This window comes from Choristoneura fumiferana, chromosome 6, assembly GCF_025370935.1.
Source record: "Choristoneura fumiferana chromosome 6, NRCan_CFum_1, whole genome shotgun sequence".
NCBI classification, from domain to species: domain Eukaryota; kingdom Metazoa; phylum Arthropoda; class Insecta; order Lepidoptera; family Tortricidae; genus Choristoneura; species Choristoneura fumiferana.
In genome coordinates this window covers 9,254,985-9,282,753 of record NC_133477.1, presented here as the reverse complement: position 1 = coordinate 9,282,753, position 27,769 = coordinate 9,254,985, and the positions used below count along the sequence as shown (strand labels likewise).

Genomic DNA, 27,769 nt, shown 5'->3' with positions numbered 1-27,769 from the left:
GGTCTTAAAATATGGGAACTATATTTTCTGTCACTTAAATTTAGATTTGTCACTAAACTGCGATGCCTTAATTATAATATCTATCCCTAAGAAATATATTAGTCATCACATTAATCAAAACTGTCTCTGAGTATGAGTTATCAGATTAATATAACCTGTATCCTAAATTATAGTTTGATCATCAAAATTCCATCAACAAAATAATAGATCGGTCACCTAATAAATAGATCAGTTCCTTAATTCGATGCTTCGACCTATTATTCTACTAAGGCAGGTCTGGTTAGGTACGACGACGAGCAAAGCGAGGAGGAGTGATAGTTTAGAACTGCAACCCTCAGTGCGCGAGCCGAGCGAACGAAGCGAGCGTGCCGCGGTAGCGCCCGGCGAAGTGCCAGAACCGAACACTTTTTGCTAATACTTGTATGATGAGTATAAAAGTTTGTAGTAGGTACTTGAGTCTTGGATGTTTGTATGTATTTAAGTATATATGTATACGTATGTATGTCTACCCGGTGTTTAGCACCCATAGAACAAACTTTGCTCAGTTTGGGGCTGGGTTCATTGGTGTAATTTGTGAGAGATTTTTTCATAATATATAAGTAACTGTTTTAATATTATTTGGTGATTTAATTTACGTGACAGATCTACTATTTTAGGAACAAATATTATTTATTAGGTCGCCGAAAATACATTGTTTAGGTTATCAATAAAATCATATTATTTTAAAATATTTAGCCGTAGGCTTTTTTGGCATCGAAACTTTAATTAAAGTAAGTACCTAAGATAATTATATCAGCTCAAAGTTCGTATTCGCAGGTAGGTAAGGTACAGATTTTCATTTCAAGAAGGTAGTACTAACCAAGACTTCGTAATAATATATATTTTTTACTATAACTTAAGTAGTCGGTGCCTAACTTCTGAATTGTACAGTACAACCTTATCAGGTAGTGTACATTGTAGTTACCGCTGCGAGAACTTTCTGTTTATTAGTTATTTAAAGTCAATAATCATTATGAACTTTTTTAATCTTATCTCAAAACAATAAATATAACTTAACGTAATTATTCACAATTGTCATTTGTAGTACTCATTCTTTCTCTTTTTCTTTTTCCTTTTCGCCTTTTCTCGCTTCGCTGTCTTTGGTTTTGGCCGGCAAAGGCCCGTGTTTCCAGTTTGGTGGGTATCCGTATTTTTTGACTTCATCCCACCATTGGGGCTCACCCTGAGCCCAAATAAGGTAAATAATGTTTGTGACCACCAACACCCCTAGGCACACCCAGAATGCTATCCGCCATTGCTTGAGGGTAGACTGAAACAAGAATACTTAGTTATAATAATGAACTTGGGTTGTACATACGTTGTTTTAAAGACAACATTTTAATAGAATTTCGTTTCGCAGCCATTTTTTGTCATATTATCATATCATAGAATAATCAATACGCAGAACACTTACTTTTAAGAAATTTAAATCAATGATTTTTGTTAGAAATAAAATATTTATATGATCCGTAAAACGGGGTGAGTATAGGGACGAAATCGAAGTTCAAACCTGGATAAGAGTTTATTTTTATATGTGGTGTGTGGATGTATCTACCAAGAAAACATTCAATTTGGTTTCTGGAGAAGTCGCAGTTCTAACCTCACCTAACCTAATTTTCTGGTAGCCAGTCGTTTCTGACGGGGTTGCTGTTCTAACCTAACCTACTTTTTTAGTAGCGATTTCTAACCCTATTCTAATATATACATACCGAACAAACAATATTTTTAAAAAATAATTGTACTGTTTGATAAGTTTGTTAAGTAAAAAATGAGATTATAAGATTCATTATTTTTGTTTTTCTAGTAAATGTTTAATTTAAGTAAATACCTAGTTGATGAAGCAATAATATTCGAAGTAAAAATACAGGACCAAATATTATAATGAAACATTTTCTACGAAACGAACTTCGAAAAACGAGCGAAAGAAGGGGACACCGGTTTGACTATAGCCTCTCAAGCAGAAGATCGTGGGTTCATACCCGAGCTCGCAACTCAAGAGTTTATTGAAATACATGTGCAAAATAACATTTGAAATTTACCACGATATTTACAACATCGTGAGGAAATCTGCACAAACCTGTGAAGTAATTCAACAAAATTGTGTCTGTAAAGTTTCCAATCCGCACTGGGCCCGCGCGGGAACTACGGCCTCTCATTCTGATAGGAGGCCTGTGCCCAGCAGTGAGACATATATAAGCTAGGACGATGATAATGATGAAAACTTCAGTTAAATTTCGCAATATCATGACAGGCTAACAATCATCAAAAGGTTATCTTAGTATCTACAGATTTCTCTAAAGTTACTACGACAAGGAAGTCATGAGAAAATCGATCAAATAGACTTACTTCTGGGGTTAACAGCCCAATTAGGTACGGTGTTATGATCGCAGAAATCGCCGCAATACCATTGACCATGGCCGTGGTGGTACCAGCATAGTTAGGCGTGATGTCCAGTGCGTTAATCTTCATACCGCTGTAGTAGGCCCCCATGAGAGTCATGGCAGCTATGAACCAAAGCACAGCCAGGGTGGTGTCGCAGCCGGAGTAGGATGCCATAATGATGCAGATACCAGGGCCAGTAGCGGCTGTAAAAGATAGTAATAGTAAAGACAAGATTTTTCAGTAGAGCTTACGATTACATGGCTAATGTAATGACATTACTTTTTTAACCGACTTCGAAAAAAGGAGGAGGTTTTCAATTCGTTTGTTTTTTTATGTTTGTTACATCAGAACTCCGTCATTTATGAACCAATTTGTTTTTTTTTTGCGTTTGTCTAGGAATGTCTTCAATTAGGTCCCATACGCACCAAATCAGGATCTGATGATTGGATCTTAAGGAAATCGAGGAAACTCTTCAAATGTTGTAGGGACAACTATAGAAAATTGGATATATTTAGTAGTAACTCGTGCATTTGCTATTGAAAATCATCATTCGGTGAAGTGGAACTAATGATGAAGACCACAGATGACCATCGGAGTTACTACTTAACAACAAGTATTTCACGAGTTCAATTTTAATTATTTTGACACAGTTGCTAAGCAATTTATGCTCCTCGTAATGCATAATAATATGGTAAAACGGGTGGTGAAGCACAAGGACTCCTCAATAACGAACGTCTCTGCATTGGAAAAAGCAATATTTCGTAAAAGGTGACGAGCAGTTGATATTAAACTATTGTATCCTATTGTATCGTAGACTATTTACACTAAACAGCGTTAAAAAAATGTATAACAAAAAATTTAACCGGCTACAAAAAACCATAAAAATAATTTTCTACCAGTCTGAAGTCGGTCGGTGCCTCAGCACGAGCCAGCAATTTTAACAATCGGATTGATATTTATTTTTGACGACAATACATTTAGTTACAGTTAGCAAAAGTATATGTTAACATTAAGAAGGTTGTATTCAATTTTTAAAATAAATTAATTTTATCGCACGGAACATGCGCATTATTGCGCATCGAAAGCGCACTGCAACGTATTTGAATAATGAAACTATATATTTTATGGTTTATGTCAAACCAAGTTATCCAAGAAAGGGTAAACAAAGACGCAACTAACCCGACCACAGACATTTAATGATGTGAAAACCTATTGCAAAATAATTAATATGTTCAGTAAACTGATTAATTTATTAACTGAATACATCAAAGTTTTGTCTGTTTTATTATTTACAATACTTGTTTTAATTACAAAGACTATTTAGTTTATTCAATTATAAAAGCAGAAAGTTTTTTTTTAAATTTTAAAGTAATTAAATTCGATTAAAACTCTATTGAATAAGCGATAATAGATGATACTACAGATTATACACGAGTTTCATTTAAGAAATAACGTCAGATTTTGACGAAGATTTTTTAAATGAAAATGTAATATTGAAATCAAGTGAATTTTGGTGAAAAAAGTGATTTGACGTCTAGTTAAAAGACACTAATTATAAATAAATGTGTTATTGATTCGATCCAGTGGGTGTTTATACAAGAATTTTGATGAAATCGGTTTGTTTACACTTTCCATAGATTGGATTGGCATAACGTATACGTCAAGGTATCGGTACAACAGTAATTACAAAAGACTTTGCTTTAAAAAAGGCACAAACATAGTAACAAAAAGCTCCGCTCCATTTAGGACTTTTTTTAAGTTATACAGTGATATTCTCCTATAATTGGCATTTGATAATTTACTAAGAGTGCATAAAGTGCATCGTCCTGAGCACCGCATAGGTATTTAGAAGGAATCTGCGCGTAAGCACTTAAGAAAGTAAGCTGCCTTTTGACAATTTTACAGCAATCTCGCGCAAATTAGTTCAAGATTTAAGGAAGTTCATAAATCGCAATTCAAAACACGTCTCTTAACACCCTTTCTTCGCACACATCCTTCTTTTGTTTTGTATACCTATTCAAAAATCTCGCTCCGCTCAGCTGGCCTGTGCCAGGATATGTAAGTGAAGCGTTTCTATTGGTTCATAATAAACACATTTCTCGTACGTCTCTGGTGGAAACGCAGCTTAAACCCCTTAGTAAAACTTAAAAGTCTCGAAAACAAATCACGAAACTCCACGATTAAGAGAATGATTTTACTACAAGAAATGCACGTGATTTTGGTGCACGATATAATAAATAAATATCATGAAAAGATGAGATCTTATCGCGCCGGGAGGTTAGATAAACGACATGATTCTTTTGTACAATAAAGAGTTTACATACATACATACATACATGATTTATAGACAATTCATAATATATTTAGAGCCAGATGAATGTCAATTTTGTCAAGAGTCAATTAACTATAATTTACATAACACAAGCCTATTTAATTTTTGGGAGTAAAATTATTTCAAATCTTTTTTATTTTTATACGTATTGTACACTTACCGATAGTGGTATAAATTTTTCTTGCCGTAAGTATGCTATGATAGCCTCTTTTCACGCAGAAGTCGCAGAGAAGACCAAAGAAGAACGCAGCAATCCACATTGCGACGTACGGCATGGAAGAAAGCACTCCAGTTGCCTTAATGTTAAACTTCAACACATCTGTCATGTACTTCGGCAGATCTGTTACCATTGTGAAGTAGCCCCAATCGTGGCCAATCTGTTGATAAAACACATGATTAAAACAGTACCTTTAAATGGGTAATTTTATGTCAGGCTTATTAGCTCTTCTTATTCAGTGGATGGAAATATACATAATTGTAGTTCCAAATAGCGAGTTAAATTAAATTGGGCATTATGGAGAAATGAATATATGAGGTTCTTCTCAATTAAATACTGCTCGCAACCTTCCTTATCAGCAATACGAATACATGGATGACAAAAGGACATAGGCATAAATAGACGTTACGTTATGTTATATTGCGAAGAACTAATAATAACTACGATCACCTTTTTCCTACTCTACGACATCGCGTGCAAGACGTGAAGATGGTTGTAGGACAGCGACTTTTTTGCAGAAATATAACCCAACAGGTGTTTTCAAACAACTTGACGTAATAAATCACAACCATTACGATCACACAAGAAGCTAACGCGTATTAAACTCATCAAAACACTTCACATATGCTCAGTTAGTTATATATAACTAGTGTTTACCCGCCGCTTCGCACACGTAAATCATTAGGTCCAGCAGCTGAAATGACATTCCGAGATTTTTCAAAATTCCCGTTGGAATTCCCGAAAATTAAATCGTTGTTTTCATTGACGTTACATTAAAAACAATCATGGTCAAATTTCATGACTCTAAGCCCAGCGGTTGTTGTTTCGAGATTTTATCCCTATCCCGTGGGAATATCGGAATAAAAAGTAGGCTATGTTTTATTCCAGATCTTCAGCTATCTACATACCAAATTTCATGACTCTAAGCCCAACGGTTGTTATTTAGAGATTTTATCCCTATCCCGTAGGAATATTGGGATAAAAGTATCCTATGTTTTAATCCAGGTTATAAACTAACTTTTTGCTAAATTTCATCCAAATCCGTTAAGCCGTTTCAGCGTGGATAAGTAACAAACATACTCACTCACAAACTCACTCACTCACTCACTCACAAACTTTCACATTTAAAATATTAGTATAGGATTTACAATGTTAATATCGGTCGGGACTCGTCGATTTCCTTCGTTTTTCTGAAGATTCAAATAAGAAAGAAAAAGAAAACCGATCTTTTGTTTCCAGTTCCAAACGACATTAGCAAACTAGTTTAAGTGTAGTTACTTACTCCAGCAATGATCAAAGCCCACAGAGGCACGGAACGCAATAGAGCCTTCCAAGGCACAGGGTCTAATTCTTGATCCTTGGTGCTTATCAATGAAGCGACATTTTCATTCAAAAACTTCTTTTCCTTATCTGATATGAATGGGTGAGTATTTGGTGTACTGTAGCAGATCAAAGTCTGAAACAAAAGAAAAAAAATATTAACTGTTGTGATATTACAATCCAAAACACTTTTCACTGTTATGAGTGGGCGCATTTCCTTTTCATAATAAGGGGTGTTAATTTTTTCCAAATAATGCTTTAAATGAGTGAAATGTCGACACTGCCTCGGCAGTAGGACATTTCAAACAATAGTCGAATCTAAGTTATTAAACCAATTTATTGCTATTTAAGCTTGCTTTTAAAAAGATTATCTTTGTTTTAAAAACACCACGATTATTTACTAAAATTGACAATCACAAAAGCCGTGGTGGCCCAGTAGTTTTGTCCTCTCAAGCAAACGAGCTCGAACCCGAGTTCGCATCTCTGAGAAATCACATTTGAAATTTACCATGAGCTTTACAGTAAAAGAAATAATCGTGAGGAAACCTGCTTAAACCTATGAAGCATACAATGGTGTGCCTAAAATTCTCAATCCGCACAGGGCCCGTATGGGAACTGCGGCCCAAGCCCTCTCATTGTTTGAGGAGGCCTGAGCCCAGCGGTGGGCTATAAGCTGGGAATGCTGGAGTGTTGATGATGATGATAATGATAGTCATAAATATCATAACACAGGAATTTACAGAACATAACAACAATCCTTACCCAAATTAAGAACCAGAGCAACCCTAACCCTCCGAACAAGTAGAAAACATTGTCCCAAACTCCATCCGCCATGATGAAGCCAGAGAAGAATGTGCCAGCAATGTTGCCAATCTGCGCACCTCCAAAGACAATTGAACCAATTCTTGCTCGCTCAGTCTTCGGCGCCCAGCGAGACACCATGGTCATCAGAGCAGGCATAGTAGGGCCCTGGTAATGAAGCAAAAAATAGCTTTATTATTGAGACTTACATCAAGTTTCTTATACCTTACTAACTTTTGCCCGCGGCTTCGCTCGCGTTAAATTTGTGGTAACTGTGCGGGATAAATTATGACTCTTTAGATCGATCAAAAAAAAAACTTTCACTAATAGAAAGCTACAGTTCTTGACTTACATTGGCTACCTACTTTTCCTCCAGAAAATTCAAAATTCCCTCGAGATAGAAATCTTTCACTAATAGAACGCTGCACAGTTTTTGATTGACTAACTACTACTACTACTAATTTACTTTATTCCGAGAAATTGTAAAGTTCCCGCGGGACATGAATTACTGTTTGATCTATTTCAACATTCTTAATTGTCAATAAAATACATTGTAGTTGTAGCTTTCTATTATAGAATAAATTTTGAAATGTGCCCCGAAATTGAATTCACTTATTTTTACTCCGCGGATATATTGCATTTTTCCGAAGAAAAGTAGTTTATATCAATCGGGGATAGTGTAGCTTTCTATTTGTAAAAGAAATAATATTTAAATTAGCTCAGTAGTTTCAGATAGACAAAGAAAAAACAAAGTATTAGATATGTATTTCCTATCACACGGACTTTTCTAAAAATCTTTCCTTAGTGAACCCCCATAATACTATGTACATTATGTATGCCAAATTTCAAGTATCTAGCACCAGTAGTTTAGGCTACGCGTTGTCTGTCAGTCAGTCAGTCATGGTTCATAGTGCGGTTTAGGTTAGGTTAGTTATCTATAGATAAATTATTATGTTATGTAATGAGTTGATAGGTTTGACGTAGGTATTTAATGTTTATTTTCGTTTTTTAGAGCACACTTAAATTATAGTACAGAATAAGTAATAGTGCTATAGCTTGTTTTTGAAAACCTTTTTTATAATTTTATTTTATTTCCATCTTTTTAGCTATATATTTTATCTCATCTCATCGAGTCATGTGTACTTCAAAACTGAACGTAAATGTAAAATTTCGTTTCTGTGCTATCAACCCTTGAGGAGTTCCGTCATAAGCAGAAGACCTTGGCTGCAGCATAAGGTGGTGTCTACATATCTGGGGGCACGGTAGTGCCCCCGCCAAGTCGAGCAAAACAAAAATACCATACTTTTCTTTCAGGCCAGTCATTGAAACTGAACAACCATGCCATTAACTTTTGAGGAGTTCCCTTCTACGGAGACGATCCTTGCCGGAATGAGCAGGATGTAACTGCCAAATGATTGAATTGCTACCAGATTTACATCAGTTTGCCAAATCTCCAGTCCCTCGTTTTATTAGTTAAGATTTCGAACTCTACATCCCTATGAGGCCGTGTTCTAAAAGTAAATGAGTCCATGACCTATCTAAAGCTTAAAAACCTTCAAATGCGGTACTAATATAGTACGTTGACTTTCGAAATATTCCAATTTTAAAGAGTATTTGCATTGCAACAAGATTTTATGTGAGTTCAACCTTTTTTTGAATAAAATCGGATTAAGTTTTCAAACGTGTCAGAATAAAATGTAATTTAAATCTAAAGTATTATTGATATCAGTAGGATATCGTTAGGGGATGAATTTCAATAAAATATGAAACAGGTCTTCCATTAATTCTGTTAAAGAATGTTTATGAAAAAAATAAAGTAGATTGGAAGGAGTAGAATTTAGGAAAATCCTTTCTTATTGAATGTCTACGTCATACAAAGAATACACCCTCCAAGTTTCAGGTCCTATCTACGATCAGCGGTTTAGGCTGTGCGTTGATCCGTTAGTCACTCATTCAAGGCAAAGCATTTTATATTATGTATATACTATAGATAATCAGTTCCACTAGAAGGATCAATTTCCATCAATAATTAGTATTATCAGACATACATACATACATACGTAGCGATATATGTAGGTCGTGAGCGTCCATTCGTCTGATAAGATTGACAACTCTTAAGTATACTGAACCAAGTGTAAGTATGCTATTTTAAAGGAGAGCAGTTTACAGGTTAAACTATGCATTTATTTTTTAGTTAAAATAATATATAATAAATAATAAAATAATCTACGAATGTCCATTTACAAATTATTAGTTTTGAAAATACCTAACAATTAAAAATTAACAAAATCAAAGCAGAATGTCTGTTAGAACTACTGTTTACCACTTTTGTTTTTAAATCGCAGTTCGGATTACTTTGGAAACCATAATGCATCCACACAATATTTTAAACTACCGCGGTCATTACTAATTGTATGAATTAAATAAATTCGGGTTTGGTTCCGCGTACCTTGATTTTAGCGAAGCTCGATATTTCGGGGCAGTTGCATGTGCTATGATCATATGCATCGGTCTACATATCGATGGTCTACATACATAGGTATACTACGTTAACTTCATTTTCGTTACTTTAAAGAAGAAATGTTTTAAGGGAAATAATGAATAACTTTCATATGTGCCTACTTATAGACATATAACTTTGACAAATTTGCATCTTTACACCGAATAATTTATGTAAAATGAATGATACAATAAACAGTTTTTTCATACTTGTATTCTTCATTTTTCATTTATCGTTTTAGCGGTTTACACTTAACTTTTATGCTTTATCAGCTATAATGTATACTATGCTTATTAATTCTCAGCCGAATTTACAGCGTTATGGTTAATTATGAATATAAAAAAATATAAGAAGTCAAGGTCTAATGACGCACGCCATTAATACATAGTAATACGTTTTAGCAACACAATTAATTAGTAATTCCTTTAATAAAAATCGTAACAGTCCCACTAACAGTCACGTATGGGTAACTTAGCCGATAACTAGACCCCGAAATTAATTTATCTTTTTGATGTACAATATTTATTTACATATTTAGTTTTTTGTCTTGCCTGAGTAGCATGATATGTCACTTATTAGTAATAGAAACTGTTCCAGGTAATGTTATATTTTTATCTCTTTTATACTACGTATTATTTACTTTTTTTTTCTAAACTAAATAAATAACAGTATTTTATCAACTTACTTCTCCAAATCCTTCAATAACTCTCAACGCGAACAGTGCCGGTGCTCCTCCCATCTTGACTACTATGGGAGTTATGAAGGTGCAAATAGCTGTGGACAGCAGACCAAGGCCGAGAACCCATTTGCCTCCATACCGCTCCGCCAACATCCCACCAGGTATGTGCGTGAGGACATAGCCATAGTAGAATGCACTGAGCAGCAAGCCCTGGGTAGCCTCACTCCACTCAAACAAAACGGTCTGAAAATATACAATTAGGTATAGGAAGTGAACGCATCGAACATTTAACCTTTGGAATTTGCGACTTAAGACATTAAGTTAGTATTTAAGAATATAAACTTATAGAAAATACAATCATATACCTAAGAGCTAAATACTACTTAATAATAAATCTACTAGCTAACTTAAATAATATTTTTATATTATAAAAAAAGGCCGCCTCGAATCGTTCCTGGCGCAAAGGTGCCCAACACGCTTGCCGCGTTCCCGCGTTGAACGGCGATAGATAGCCTTTGCATCAAGAACGACTCGGAGCGAGAGTCTAATCCCCGGTCCCCCAGCCGGCGTCCTAGTTATTATTTTATGTATCAAAATAGAGCACTACCAGTAGTTAATAGATAAGATAGGCTTAAAATGTAATCCTTTGACGCACACTGATACTTGCAAGAAGTGTTTGTCTTTTCATTTCTTGAGTACTTATTCTTATATAACTTGGATTACGATACTTTTATGACGGAAGCGTATGTTATTACACGTTTTCAAAGATACGAGTACTTTGTGCAATTTAGTTTGATGCCCTACTGTGCAATGTTTTATTACTTTGTTTAAACTTTATTGCTCAGAACTAAATAAATTGTGCATTAAATATTCACGTATTCACAACACAATGTTCTACATATACTACCCTTTTGAAATTGTGTACCTACTTATAGTAAGAAATATATTATGACGTTTGCAACATGGTGTAATGCCATCAACTGAGTAAATATGTCTCGTTTATAATGGTATAGGTCTTCATTCACGATGATGCGTGCCGTGGTTCTTATTAGGTACAATGTCATTAATGTAATTTTTTTTAAATCACGCGTTTTCGTGGATGGCACTAGGTATAGGTACGGACTTTATTTATTTTTTTAACTTAATTACTGTACACATTCTAAAAATTCTTTCACTATTTAAAAGTTACACTCTTCTTAGTTTAACGTAGGTTAGTTTATATCCCGGTTTTCGACAAAGTTGCAAGTAAAGCTAGTAATTTAGGAACTCGAAGAAAATATACTTTCGAAGGTATCGGCAAATCTCAAAAGGAAGTTATAGTTAGTTAAGATATCTTAGGTTAGTTCTTTTTTATGTATGTAAGCTTTATGATTGTACAAAATAATGTAAATTACTTTAAAAAAAAGAAGTTGAACATTATTTACTCGCAGATACTGCGTAATATTAAGAAGGGCGTTATCGTTATTGTTGAGAATGGATCGATTAAATTAACACTGATTGGATGATGTAATTGTAAATCACAAAGATCGCGGAACATTCAAACTCAAATTATTTATTTATTTCATTTATTTATTTATTCATTGTTTTGTTCTCCTGTCAACCAGGTCCTAACGGCTATATAGCGCGTAACAAAACCCTTTACCATAGTTCAGTGGGTTTACCTACAAAGACTTAATTAGATATAATATAAGCTAAAATACACATAAAAAAAGACGAAAATACTCTGTAATAAAACTAGTTGTCCTTTCCTTTCCCAACAAGTTTAAGAATGGAACATTTGTTATTAGAGATAAAAATGATTCTTAGAAAAAAATAATGTTAGTTTCATAAAAATTAAATTCACAAACTCGTATTTTTTAAATAAATTCAAATTAATATTTTCTTTTAATTTCAAACCTGAAAGATAAACTAAATTTAATATAATATTAAGTGGCAATAAATTGGTATTAAAAAGTATCAATTTTTTTATATTTTTTACAGGTTCTACAAGTATCATTGTCTTTATAACCCAGTAATTGTACTTAGGGGTTTTTTACACGCTATATACTTTTTTTTTTAAATAAAACTCACCTCGCTCGCTTTAACTAAATCTATCGTCGAGTTGCCAACGACTTCCACAACTGCGTTTGGGTCTGGACAAGCGTCGGGGTCGTAATGCGCGTCACCTTCGACGGCCACTGTCCTCCTCACCATCTGAGTGATTGCCATGTTCAGGCAAACGCGCATGGTGTACGCGTTGGCAATCGCCAACAGCGCCATGATCGCGAATACATACCGCTGGGGTATTAAGAACACTGAAAAATACAGCAAGTTCGTGGAAAGGAACGATTAAACAATTATAATCTTATCGAAAATACAAACTGAGACATGGATGCACAGAAAAACCAGAAAAAGAACTAGCACTGGGAATCGAACCCAGGTCCTCAGCAATCCGTGCTGCGTGCTATAACCCCTACACCACTGCTGGACAGGAATCTAGACATGATTTTTTCCTATGCATAAATATCCCAGGCTGCATAATTCTATTATGCTACTTAAGCAGCAGCACAAGCGACATCTATATATATGGTTTCGATATGGTTTCACGGGATACCCGTAAATGTAATTAATTTGGAGTTGAAATAAAAAATACAAAAAGACTCCAAAAAACCAATCATAATTATAATCTTATTTAGTGAAAGTGTGTCGTATGTGGTGAGTGCGTGTTTTGCACCAGCCCAGAGGAAAGGGCTTCGAATTAGCCCGAAACATATTGAACTAAACACGATTTAAGTCGTGAGGTTATCCGGGTTTATTTCATTGAATATGTGTCCCACGGTAGTTTCATGTTTAAAATTATAACCTTACCACAAAAAAGAGTTAAATATACCAATGTCAGTTTTCTATCCTCCTGGGGTTCAAAGTGATAATACTGGTACATATTGTTAGGTATAGAACTTATACCTTTTGAAAAAGGAATAAAGTGTCATTTTCTCTGTATAATTCAAATTTACAAAAAAAAACTTCTTTGTCTATTAGACATTAAGTTTTAAACTTAAATGACAATTTTTGTTGTATGGTGGGTCGCAGGAGGTTATACCTACGCTGATATTAATAACCACGTGATCAACGGCTGTCTTAAGTTTTTGCACCAAAACGAGGAACTGTTTAAGACGTCTTGAAGTTGTTTTTGTTTGTGATAAGGTTTTGTTAATTAAATCTACAACCGGGTCAAAATTAATTCTTGTAAGGATGCCCTGAACTGAACTTGTAAAAGTTTTTTTTTTAACACAGGTTGACTATTTTTTTTAGTTCATGTAACCGCGCGATGTTTCAAATGTAACGTGTCAAAGATGTTATGTAATATTGAATGATATTTCCAGTGAATACGCTTTTGCAGATGTATTCAGTCAAAATTACTAGACTGGAATGGATTGATTTTGTCACACGTTCATTTTGACGACCGAATAGTTTAGTTAGTTGTTAGTGTCCTTGGCTGTTGCTGGAGCTTCCGGGTTTAAATCCCGGTAGAGGCAGCCACTTATATAACAAATTGAATATACATATTTGTTACAAGATAAAAAACGTTTAATATCATAATAATAATATAAGTTCACTAGAGTTTACCCATGGCTTCGCACGCGTAAACTATTCGATCTGGTAGTTACAATTGAAATTCCGGGATTTTATAAAATTCCCCTGAGAACTCCAAAAATTTATATCGTGGTCTGCATTGAGGTTGTGTTAAGAAGAACTGTCCAATATTTCAACTCTAAGCCCAGCGGTTGAAATTTCAAGATTTTATCCTTATCCCGTGGAAATATCGGGATAAAAAGTAACCTATGTGTCCAACAATGAAACTTAGGTACACAATGAAACATTGCGATATTTCTTAAGTGCCACGTTGCCAGATCGTGCACTATATTGCGTGAGGACACCCTTGAGCACCCCTCACTGTACTCCAGTTTGCATCGGCGTTGCGTGGAGGAACACGTGCCTACGGAGCGTTTTCAGTATTATTGGCACAAAAGTAAATATTTCTAGCATTTATATAGATTTTTCACTAAATTATGGTTAGAAATTCAATATATTTGATACTTTCCTAACATTACGCATATTTTGTAGATTATAGTGGACTAGATCACGTGTTAAAGTGACACAATTTAGCAGGCAAAAATTAGAGGTTAAAATAAAATACCTTAGGTAGTCAACAATGAAACATTTACGCATGGGACATTTAATGAGGCTGTTTAAAGTTAAAGTAATCAAAACTGGCTTGATTATATTCGTGGATTTTCATAAATACGTCTTAAAATTATCAAACAGATTATATTAGTTTTCACGTTTCATTGTTAAATATGGAATATTGCCATTCTGTAGACCACTGTGGACACAGTGAAACATTTCCCATTATTTTACTTTTTATTTTTTGATGACTTACTACACATTCCTAAAGAATACTGTATATGTCACCCGAAATCCAATAAAATTACCTAAGTACTGTAAAAAATTCAGACTTCTATCTGTCAAAACAAAACATTTATGAGATTTTGAATTTTATGTGTTTCATTGTTGGACACTTTGACCCTCCATATTTTCATGACTCTAAGCCCAGCGGTTGTTATTTCAAGATTATATCCCTATCTCGTGGGAATAGCGGGATAAAAAGTAGCATTTAGTATGATAATCCAGGGTATATTATTACCTATATGCCAAATTTCATGGAAATCCGTTGAGTAGTTTTTGCATGAAAGAGTAACATACATCCAAACAAACATCCATCCATACAAACTTTCGCGTTTATAATATTAAGTGGGAATAATCACGGTTTACACCCCGTAACCAATATAGTGTACCTATCAAATTTTTTTACTCAAGTTATGCATTTTAACATTATTTGTGGTTTCGGTTAGAATTACACCTCTCCATTTCTTCCGTGGATGTCGTAAGAGGCGACTGAGGATATAGGTTAAGGTATACCGTAGGCGATAGGCTAGCAACCTGTCACTATTGTACCGTTTGTGTCAAACTTAAAACCTAAAATTGCTAAAAGTGGCTCCGAAGCGGTAACGTTTCGTGTGCTCTGCCTACCCCATTTGGGAATACAGGCGTGATGTTTATGATATGTTATGTTATTTATACGCGTGTATTTTTGATACTTCCTCAAACTATAAGGGCAGTTAGTAAAGACGCTAATAATCACATTTTACCATGTTTTAGTAAAAAAAATAGACTTATTATTTTCCTTACAAAATTAATTAGCACGCAATGTATCACTACGCGATACTACTTTGTTTTTATTCAAAACGTCGCACTTGTTGACGTGTCAGCTGTCACAGAACGCTTCTCTCTCGTATCAAATTATTGTACGCATTACATTGCTGCTCGAAAATATTTCAAAAAATAATTAAGCCTTGGTAGTTAATTATAAATTAACAATTTGTTTTGAAATCGGTTCACAGCACTCGTCTCGTCTTCGTCTGGTTACAGTTTGAGGAAGTATCAAAAATACACGCTGTATAAGTATTTACTTTTACATAAATATGTATTCATCATCTAGAACCCGTAGTACAAGCTAGGTTTAACTACTATAAGAACTGACATAATATATTGATCAATTTAAATTTACAAACAATATTTTATTGTTATAAATATTTGTTAATAATAAAACAAATAAATTATTATTAAAAAAACTCTTCCAAAATAATACCAAGGCACACAATAGCGTCCAATGATCGTTATTTAGGACGTCAACAACTTCAAGTCTGCTATTGAACAGTGTTCCATAAATTGTACCGAACATCCTGTTCGAATCAACGACCAAAGATTGCAACATACACTATTTTAAATTAACTTCGAACCAAATTTAGTACCTACCTGTTTCAATTAATCACCTAGAAACACCTATTAAACTTTTATATTTTCTATAATTTTTCACTGAGTACCTCTAATTTAACAAACTTTAATTTGAAAAATGTATCTAATTAATTTTTCAAATCCATTTCAAATCTTGCAATTAAATTTTAACACACTTCTATTGGTTGGATTGACTAATTTTAACAAAATACAAGTATAGAGTTCCGTTGACAACACAATAATTAAGTACAATCAGCAAAAAACTCGTGTTGTTTAGTCATATTTTCTACGGGATATAATAGTATGAGGGGTACATCCTGTAGAAAATATACCCAAAATTAACCATGAATCGTTTAAAACTTTGTTGCTGGGGCTACTTATTAAAATAATACTATAATGTTACACCTTAGTAAAACAAACTTATTCCACTTACATTTTGACAAAGCGAGCCTCCATCCCGTTAGCATTTTTGCGCAGTGTCTATAAAGAAGAAAGTAAATTTTATGTACTACATAAATATAAACCTCCTAACAAGCGGTTGCTAAAGACGGGCTTCAGAGCCTTGCGTTGGTATCAAAGTGAATTCAGGTGTTGACGAAACGACGTCAGCGGCGAGATAGAGCGCGACTCCGATCCGTTTCTTCTTTTACAATTTTATCGCATTTAAGCCATCGCTAGAGGTATTGGCGGGATTTCCTTGTTAACGTTACTTGACCATGATTTTTTTTCCTTGGCCATGTCGCATTTGTGCATTCTTTTATAATTTCTCTATAAATACGTATCACTAATGACATTGTAATAAAAACCACGGCACGCGTCATCGTGAATGACTCTACCTATAACAAATAATGGTCAACCAATCATAATACTGAATATTTGCTGAGTGGTTGGTGGTGGTAAAAAGGCGAAAAATATATTTAAAAAAAATTAAACTATGTACTTACCTCCAAAAATAAGTAAAATATGTTTCTATACGCGCTCCCGTCGTACTGATCTGTTTGAAGTCAACAATGCCTCAACACTTGCCAGTAAGTGTAGACCTAGTCATTCTTGTATCATCCTATCTATTAGGCTTTTATTACTGATGGTTCATGAAGAGGCTCCGACTTCAAGAACATTGTTAGAAAATATTTTCGTGGTTTTTTGGAGTACATATCGTAGTCGTATGTCGAATACTAAATTCCTACTCTTGACGATATCATCATAAAGGTATTCCATTTACATAACAATTACCTTACTATTTTAAAGACTTATTTGTGCGTTTGTTTGAATTCTGGTAAATTTTGCTGACAATTTATATTTAGCTCTGGTTATTCAAACAAACCAAAACAAACGAATGCTACAATGTTTAAATTTTAAAATTATGAATATTCATATAACGTGACTTATTGTTATCTTTATACCATATAACTGACATGTACCGATTGTGTTGTACGCAACTATTTATACCTCGTTGTAAAAAAGATTGAAATAGTTTGCATCGAGCTTACCATAGGCCACCTAACGAAGGAAAATCAGGGAAAAAACTCGTGTATAAGCGAATTTTAGGCATAGTTGTAAAGTATAGTGTTTTAAACCACATACTAAAAGTACCGATGGGTGGGGGTGAAGCTAACGGGTGGAGGGGGGTGTAAAGGTCCCTTTTTTAGTTTTTCGTGAATAACTCGTAAACGCTGGCCCACAGCAAAAAATGTTCTAACACACAAGTAATTTACATAAAATTCTCTACAAAAAGATCCTATACATTTTTTCTCTGAGATCAATATTTCTTGAGATATCGGGGGAAGAAAATGGACAATAAAAAAAATACTTAAAAAAATTAAAGCACTGAGTTAGTGTAAATTTATGCACAACTACATATAACATTAAATATGTGTAGAATTGATTATAATTGATGACGATGATGATGAAGATGACGATATTTTAGATTAAGAAGATAATTAGGTTTTCTTTTATTCGACTGGATGGAAAACGAGCAAGTGGGTCTCCTGATGGTAAGAGATCAGCACCGCCCATAAACACCTGCAACACCAGGGGTATTGCAGACGCGTTGCCAACCTAGAGGCCTAAGATGGGATAAGTCACGTGCCAGTAATTTCACCGTCTGTCTTACTCGCCACGCCGAAACAACAGTGCAAGCACTGCTGCTTCACGGCAGGATTAGCGAGCAAGATGGTGGTAGCAATCCTGGCGGACCTTGCACAAGGTCCTATCACCTGCAATTTTTAGGAATATACTTGCCATGCCCTACTTAAAGAAATGTAAGGGTTGGGGTATAGCAAAAGGGACCCGATTTTAGGACAAAATTTTTGAGCAAAAATTTTTTTTTTGCAATTTTGCTAGTTTTTCTTTTTTAACTTTAAAGAAAACATTAAAATAAGCATCTTTTATTGAAATAAGTTTTTTTTTAAAAAACTTGTCCGTTTAGGAACTAGGAGCGATCTGAAGTTGCAGGTTCGGCCATAGGATTACTAAGGAGCCAGACACTTAAAAACCCGGTTTAGGTTAGGTTAGTGTGTCATCCTGCCCGAAGGGCATAACTACCCAGAATAGAAACCCCCGCGAAGCGGTGGCTTCGTCGAGCCTGTCACGGAAATTACTATCAACAAAAAACGTAGGTATGATCAGAACTGGCAACTTCAGATCGCTCTAGTTCCTAAACGGTCAAGTTTATAAAAAAACTTCTATGAATAAAAATGCTTATTTTAGCATATCCTATATGATATGATTAAGTAATAAAAAACATAGGTTATATTGGTTATTTTTTTAATCGTAAATTTTTTGTCTGGCTCCTTAGTAGTCCTATGGCCGAACTCGCACTTTTTATTGTCTATCTTCGTCCCTCCATATCTCATGAAATATTGATCACAGAGAAAAAAATACACATTTTTTTTGTAGATAATTTTATGTACATTACTTATGTTCCAGAACATTTTGTGCCATGAGCCACTGTTTACGAGTTTTTTACGAAAAACTTGAAAAAGGGACCTTTACACCCCCACCCATCAGTACCTACTTTATATATGGTTTAAAACACCATTCCGTACAACTATGCCAAAATTCGCTTATACCTACACGATTTTTTTCCCTGAGAGGTAGTTTTTGGTCTTCGTTGGGTAGGCTATTAGATCTCATTTGAGTAATGACATTCAAGGCAGATCAGTGTTCAGTCAACGATCGACAAAAAGTTGAGCGACACTGCAGATTTCGAGTGTATGATCTCATAGCACAGTACGAAAATCGCTTATTTTATTACTGATTCAATCACTTATCACAAACTATAGGGTATTTCCCGATAGTTAAAGTGTTATTAGGTCTTACCATAAAAATACAGGGGAAAAAATTGACAAATAGACACAAATATTGATACTCTTCCTCATCAAGAGGTCAAATTATAAAGTGAGCATTGAAAACATTATTTTATATTAAAATGCAGTTGAACAGAGAATGTATTTTTTTCTGCTTAAGTAAGTATCAAAAAATACTGCTCTTATCCCGTTATTATAATATTTATAGTAACTGTTTTTTTTTATAAAGAAAACTTATTTTTAATCACCTTTACTTAATGACATGGTTATAAAACAATACAGCGGATATTTTTTGTTCAATGGTATAATTATTGATTAAATCAACATGTACCTAACTCATTGTTGACCATTTTCGCTGCATATCAATTCAACATACAATATCAATTTAAACCCTAATTCACTATAAGTAAAGTGTTTTCTTTTATAGTTTTAATTTTGACTTGATACACTTTAAATCCGGGTATGCGTGAGTTTTTAGACAAGGCATACTTTCATTTTCAACCTACTTCAAAAAAAAGTTATAATATCAGTAGTGGCAAATTAGAATCCATTGCACCGTTTTCATAACATATTTGTTTCTAGTTATTAATGAATTTCATAATTCACTCCTTGAAATTTTTGACATATTTGAATAATGATATTGCGTGGTTAAATGACAAATAACTTATTGGTACTTAGCATACTTTTGCCCTTGTGACAACTAATGGACTGAATCATACTATTTAGTTACCTCGTTACTTGGACTCTGTTTTCCAATGGTAATATTAAACTGTGTCGCAAGTAGAACGTTTTTTTAACAAAGGTGCAGCTAAATCCGGGACCACACTTTTATCGTATCGTGATTAGACGTATCGTATTTAGTACGCGTGTCCTGAGTGTGGCCGCTCACTTCGTCATCAATCAATTAATCAATTTAACTCATGGGGTGTTTATTGCTTTCTATCAGGTACGGTGTGTTGCATGAATGCGTATTTTTCAAGTCCAAACTAACAATATCGATACATCAGCGCTTCGGGACAGCGATACTTCACGTTGAAATGATACAAATGAAAACCTACCCTAATAAAAAAATATAATCCCTTGCGAACAGACAGTGTGTAATTTAACAATTATGATGGAGAATATAAGATAGTGAAAAATGTATAGCGCGTAAGTGATGCATGCTAAGGATAACGTACTAAGCATTTCGAACGAAGATTACCGAAAATGTGTTACGAACCACTGTGTATCTTGTAAAGGTTAATCTACGATAGTTAAATACATTTTAGAATACTGTCACCAAAAGTAATCGAAATACCGTACTTGTTGATGTTTTTTTCCTTCTTATATTTTTTTTGTAATTATATTACAATGCAATAACGCTGCATAAAGAAAAGAGATATATTTGCATCTAAATGCATACGGTTATGAGTTTCTAATATTGTGTGTAGAGATAATTCTTTATGTTTCTAATTTTTGTCTACGATATTTATTTGCTAATTTTGTTCTTAAACATATAACATTAGCATTATGCTATTATTTTATATATACCTATGTACATTCATTTATTTTTATCAGAATATGCGTTTAGGATCCACACGTCATAATTGTGTCTATAAATATCGAATATTTGACGCGAAGGCTATATAGACGAACAATAAATATTGTGGCCTACAGATGATTATTTATCTTATATTGTGGTATTTAGTGATTGTTTAGTCTAGCGTATATAACAATTATGAGTATTTATGAAGTTAAAAATGTAACTGTGTATTTGTTTTCTGTATCAATAAAGTGTACAATAAAGAGTCTTTGTATTGTTTTGTATTGTAAGACTGAAAACCATCAGCAGGGATCATATTGATAGATCGCGGTATTTATTGCACGTCTAGCCTTCGCCTGAAACTCTAGCAACCTGTCACTATTGTACAGTTTTTGTCAAACTTAAAACCTAAAATTGCTAAAAGTGACTCCGAAGCGGTAACGTTTCGTGTGCTCTGCCTACCCCATTTGGGAATACAGGCGTGATTTTTGTACGTGTTGTACAAAAAATGGAATAACGAAAACCTGTAAGACATACCATTGGCTTGATATTTTTATTTAAATTGTAGAAATTTCAATGTCAAAAAAAAAACACTGACCTTGACTTATTCCATAAATTTGTGGACGTTCTTGTCAGCGAGTTTCTTTGCGGAGTTCTGTCAACACTGTTCGAAGAAAGCCACTCGTTACCTTTATTCGAACGAGATCGGAGTATTAGTGTTATCAGTATTATGATTGACGTTATCGTAAGTATCATTCGTTGGTTACTTTAAACGGAGAGCTTAGAAATTGTTATCATATGCCAGGGAAGACCAGATTACTTGAACCAAGTGATGTTTTGCGCGCATGTGATAAACAGATAACCCCTTACCGGAGTTGAAGACTGACTGTTAAAACAAAAACATGAAATAGTACATTGTGTCTTAAGGGCGGTAAATGAGGAATTACGAACGAGAGTCTATTAGAAGCCCGAAGTCGAAGACTGAGGGCTTTAATGAGTCGATGTTCGTAATTCTAGTACCGCCCGTGCGACATACAATGTTTTTCATCACATTTGCAAGTAAAATTTTATATTTGTAAAAGAAAAAATATAATTCTTCCAAATATTGGCGATACCTTAGGCTGTGCTCTTGGCAACGTCGCCCTCAACCTCCCTCGGCATGCGCCGCAACGTGCGTGTGCATGTGGTGGTCCATGTAGTCCTGCAGCAACAGCGCGCGCACGCGCACGCGGCACGGCGCAGCGCCATCAGTACGGGCACTGACTCATTTACCGACCTTGGGCTTCATGACAAGAAAATGTGTACGCGCAATGACTCATTTACCGACCACGGGTTTCATGACAAGCACATTAAGGTCGAGGGTTTTATTTGGGGGGTTGCAATCAAGGTAGCCTGCATGTTACGACACAGTTTACGAGCAAGTGTGATGAAAAATTTATTGAGAAGCTTCGTGCACCAATGATCAGTTTTAGAGCAACCAACAAGAAGGAAAGACTGAAATTCACTACCCATTTTCATACAGTTTTCAGTTCGAATTTGATACATTAATCTAGGTTTGCTAGTAATAAAATAACCGAGTAAAACAAACAAAGAAACTTTTATTCTTAACTTTTTATGGAATTTGAAATAATTTTTCTTTTTTTTTTAATTTCACTAAACAGCTATATGTGAGTAAACAAAATCATCAACAACGGAAAAAACGTTAGAAACAGAATTGTCACAATTTGAGAGCCAGAGATCATAAAATTGTCTGACACACTCAGAATAATAATTCTTTCTATCGAACGGTATAGAATGATGGTAGAAAGAGATGATGAACGAGTTCGCCAGTGCCTGAACGTTAGACAAAACGGCTTCATGTAATTTGCCCAGTTGGACACTTTAACCTTACAATTAATTTGTTTTTTCTTAACAAAACTTTCTTATCGGTCTTTTTAATATCCATCTGTCGTGATGAAGTACTTTTTGCGATTTGATTTGTTTATCATGAGATGTTAGTCAGGAAAAAACCGACCCAAGAATATTGATAAGAACACTTAGGGCACCCTATCGTGCCTCAATATTATTGTTCCCGTCTCATATAAATTTTTGGTGCAGTATCTGTCCTCACGTCTTGTTTAAAGGCTGTGTGAAAACTGATGTACAATGCTTCTTTTTAAGGTTCCGGAGCCAAAATGGCAAAAACGGAACCCTTATAGTTTCGTCATGTCCGTCTGTTTGTCCGTCCGTATATCAGTCTCAGAGAGGTCCGTATATCACAGGCATTTTACTCGAAAACTACAAGATGTATATCAATGAAATTTGGAGTACAGATGTCTTGTCAAAGCCGCTATTTAGTTTTGTAGTTAAATTACAAAAAAAAATATTTATAGGGGGGGCACTCCATACACGTAACAGAAATTGAATTAAAAAAAATTTAAGTCACATCAACGTGTGGCACATAGTTCGACAGCTCTTTTGAAAAGATAGTAAGGTTTGTCAAAAACGCGCTAAGAATGTCTTCATATTTTTTGTTTAATGCACAAGAGATAACATACGTGTCCAATATCTTCTGATTATCTTTCTATACTTGGTATGGATAGGTATTTTAACTAAATGTAAACAAACTTCAGCTGCCAGATTTGGTAAATTCAAGGATTTTAAACATTTTACTTATCTATCATTGTAATACAAACTATTGTACCTATTTTTCCCCTATGATGAGTTCTGTGACACTTGAAAATTTCCGAATTACGCATACTATGTTCGCAAAATATTTTTTTTAAATAATTTCTATTTTGAAGCAAAATAATCAAAAAAAAATCGTTCCGTGGGGTGGCCGGACAAGAATAGCTCCCCTCCATCTCATTCCGTTGGGTGTCGTAGAAGGCGACTAAGGGAAAAATCCAGAAGACGGGCAGCAGCGTCTTCTGCGTACATCAGATAACACTAACACCGCGATCCCAAGCCGCCTGCCAAGCGTGAGGATTATGGCACACCCCCCCCTTCCCCCAAATATGATAGGTACAAATAAGCCGCGGCCCCTAGTCCCCGGCAGCTCCTTTATCCCTGGCCTTGGTAGCGGGCCAGGTTACGGAGAAGCAAGGGTGCGAAGAATCTCCGGGTGACTCCCCGCTACCATCCCCACCGGACATCGTGAGAGTAGCGGGAAACCCGGTGGATGCAAGTGGCGAGTTGTCGTTCATTGTGGCGTTCTAAGGGGGAGGCCTTTGTCCAGCAGTGGACGTCTTCCGGCTGATGATGATGATGATGAATCAAAAAAATGTAAAACTGTACTTTTTAAAAATATATAGCAATATCAGTGTCCATTAAATAGACTCGTCGAATACGATAAAAAATATATTTTTTTTAAATGACACAATGTTTGAAACGGAACAGAGTAGTGTCGTGACACAACACTATCGGCACTTGCCGCGGTTCATTATTCAATAAAAATGAACACTAAGATATTTTAAATTTTTAAACAAAACTTGCAAGATTTTGTAAACGCGGTTATTTGGAACACGGCCGCAGCCATCTTGAGCCTCTTGTGGCCAGTGCTTGTCCTTGTATACGAGTTGAGTTTCCTTTGCATTTTCATTTCTTTCGTTATTCTTCATTTCTGTTATTATTGTTGTTGACTTTTGTTACTTTTTCTAGTTAAGTTTGTCGCAAAATGCCGAAACAGTCTAAAAAGACTGTTTTGAACTCCCAGAGTCGGGAATTTGTAATTCGTTTGAGGGATTACTTCGAGCGAGACCGAGAAAACAGTGGCCCGGCGGGCGGAAAACAAAAAAAATATTATTTTTTAAAATATAATGCAACTTCTCCAAAAATAGGCACTAATAACTCTTAGCAAAATCGATAGTTCACTTGACAAATGGTACATCTCGGTGACATAGGTAAAAAATATTATAGACTAGTGTATTTCATTCAATACAGAAATGTAAATGTTTAGATAGTTTAATGGGGTAATTTCAATATTTAAAACACCATTTGACGTTGTTTTGTTTACATTTAGTTAAATACCTATCCAAACGTAGTATAAGTAAGAGGGACTAATTAGATTTTTTTTTAGGCTTCAGCCGATTGCGCAAAAAGTAGATTACGGTGCAAAAACTAAACTTTTAGATATGTTTCGTTCAGAATGTGAGCGAACCTGATGCTTAGGTTGCCACCTTTTACATAAAATATACCTAAACTTGGAAGATTCCGTACACCATACGAATCCTTAGAAAAATATTACTTGATTTTTTCGTAATGGCTAAACGTAACCCTATCTTGGGCGCGTCCGACTCGCTCTTGGCCGGTTTTTTTAAATAAATCACTGTTAATTACAACAGACATATTTCTTACGGGATGTAGACCGTGATTACTTTTAATGAGCTCTCGATATTCTCTCTCCTTCCTGACTCTACACTGAGGTAACTCTGCCGTCAAATTTTAGAAGGCGCTAGTCCAATTTTTCTTTTTTGACTGAAACTACCTTCGTTTGGGATTCACCGTACCTGTTTCATCAATGTCTAAGACAAAGCAAATAACAGATGTTATATAATTATATTAGTTAATGTACTTACTTAAATCTCTAAATAATCATGTATGTTAGGATGAACATGTGTGATTTTGCCACTAACGTCGATAAGCCAAAGGCTACTAGAAACACATAGAAGCTTAAAGTTCCATCTTATAGACTTGCTAAAACCAAAAAGTCGTTTCTGGGAAATTGCATATGTTTTTATAATAAAATTCCAAAGAATATTACCAATGAAACGGATACAAAATTCAAATCTATTGTCAAGAAGACATATCTAAGGCGTAGGTATTATAAAGTTAATGATTATTCATGGACAGGGATATTTGAAAATAATTCCGATTCGCATTGGCGATCCCTTACTTCAAATAGCGAACCTACAAATACTTGTGATGTATAGATATCATTTAATAATATTGTAAATCTGTTTGCAAAAAATATATACCTCGTTGAGTTTCTTGCCGGATTCTTCTCAACAGAGGTTTTTCCGAGCCGGTGGTAGATTTTTTTTTGAGATTCATAAGTGCTTGCTATAGCCTAAATTGAATAAAGATATTTTGACTTTGACTCAACCGACTGTATAATTTTGTTACAGTAAAAAACGCCATAACGCTTTCATCTTGTCAGACATTTTGCTACCACTATAAATATAACCATATTTGTGATAAAGAAATTTTTTAACAAAAAAGTAAAAACCGACTCCAAAAAATAAAAAAATAACAAAAAATGGAACGACTACAAACCCTTGAAAATATTTTTCTAGGTAAGTAGGTACGTACTAGATCGAAGTCGGTGACTCAGCACGAGCCAGCAGGAGTGGGACAATTCACAATAGTCGTCTACCTCACCTACATACTATGTTGGTTTCAATCCGTCCTGCTGGGTCGTGCTGAGTCACCGACTTCGAGCTAGTACGTACCTACTTACCTAGAAAAATATTTCAAGGGTTTGTAGTCGGTTCCATTTTTTGTTATTTTTTTATTTTTTTGGAGTCGGTTTTACTTTTTTGTTAAAAATTTCTTTATTTCTCACTTTTTAGTGATTCGTAGCCAAAGAACATTCACAACGATTCCATTAAGCCCAAACACGACTTAGTTACGTTGTTTTATAACAGAGTTCCGTTGCCTACCTTCTGGCTTCAGCATCAGATCAGTTCGAAAGAATCATTAACTTAAAGCTTCTTCTTAGTCGCTTATCTAGGTAAGTATATTAATCATGATAATTTAAATTTAACCCGTGAAATACTTGTTTTGATAGTAGTAGTTCCGTTGGTCAAATCTGGTCTTCATCATCAGTTCCAATTCACCAAATTATGATTTGCAAGAGCAAATGCACGAGTTACTGCAAAATATATCCAAATTACCATAGGTGTCCCTACAATATTTGAAGAGTTCCCTCGATTTCCTTAAGATCCGATCATCAGATTCTAATTTGCTGCTTATGGGACCTAATTGAAAGCATTTCTAGACGAACTCAAAAAAAAATTTTCAAATCGGTTCATAAATGACGGAGTTCTGAGGTAACAAACATTAAAAAAAAAAAAAAAAAACAACCGAATTGATAACCTCCTCCTTTTTTAAAGTCGGTTAAAAAGGTTCCAAGTCAAGTATCGATTAATAAAAGGTTTCACTATTGACTTTATAATCGTATTGATGATATAGCCCATTATTTATTCGTTACGCTATGGTGGTTTGTAGTGTATCTTTTATTTATTTATTTGATAGTGCATATATACTATATCTGATATACTATATAATTGTTATCGTTTCTTTTTATACTAAGTATATTATGCTTGTTGAAATAAAGTCTCCAAGCCTATATCTGAGCATTAAATTAAATATTAAACAAATTCAATAACTACTATAGGACTCAGACATGATTAATGAAAAAAGACCGACCTCGCGATTAATGCCGGCCGCGCTATAGCCCGCATCAGATTTCATTCTAAAGTTTCCATAAATAAGGATTTCTGATATAGGCGAAACGTCTAACTAGTCCCTAGTGAGAACTAATCTTACTTTAACTGTTCTTTTTATGTCATATCTTAACATTCATAGTATTTTATTTTTATATTTTTATTAATCATATTTATTTATTCACTCAAATGTTGACTGGTGGAGATCCCTCAAAGGGATAAGTTCGCCTTTGTACATATATCTTATTTGGGTTCCCTTTATCTTGCATAATATCGATTCTCCGAAATACACTTCGCATAATAGGTATCTCATATATTTTTTTAGCCAAATGATACTTTTGCATAATCATAACTTTGCATAATTATCAGTTCGAATAATAGTCATTTCTCAGAACACTCTTATCGCCGG

The 27,769-nt window shown here is 34.7% G+C and overlaps 1 protein-coding gene across 2 annotated transcripts; it reads right to left on the bottom strand.

The window, feature by feature from the left end:
• Nucleotides 1-1,007: 1,007 nt before the first annotated feature.
• Nucleotides 1,008-21,637, bottom strand: LOC141428984 (putative inorganic phosphate cotransporter). 2 transcript variants are annotated; one of them, XM_074089103.1, is made up of 9 exons: nucleotides 21,534-21,637; nucleotides 16,539-16,585; nucleotides 12,341-12,564; nucleotides 10,277-10,513; nucleotides 7,053-7,259; nucleotides 6,253-6,426; nucleotides 4,914-5,130; nucleotides 2,386-2,624; nucleotides 1,008-1,309 (listed from the first exon to the last, which is right to left on the bottom strand). In XM_074089103.1, exons 2-9 carry the CDS (start codon nucleotides 16,570-16,572, stop codon nucleotides 1,088-1,090), a joined length of 1,554 nt encoding a protein of 517 aa, XP_073945204.1. In that variant the 5' UTR covers nucleotides 16,573-16,585; nucleotides 21,534-21,637; the 3' UTR covers nucleotides 1,008-1,087. The 2 variants fall into 2 exon arrangements, with proteins under 2 accessions (XP_073945204.1, XP_073945205.1); XM_074089104.1 differs by lacking the exon at nucleotides 21,534-21,637 and adding an exon at nucleotides 17,050-17,068.
• Between the last annotated feature and the right edge of the window lie 6,132 nt (nucleotides 21,638-27,769).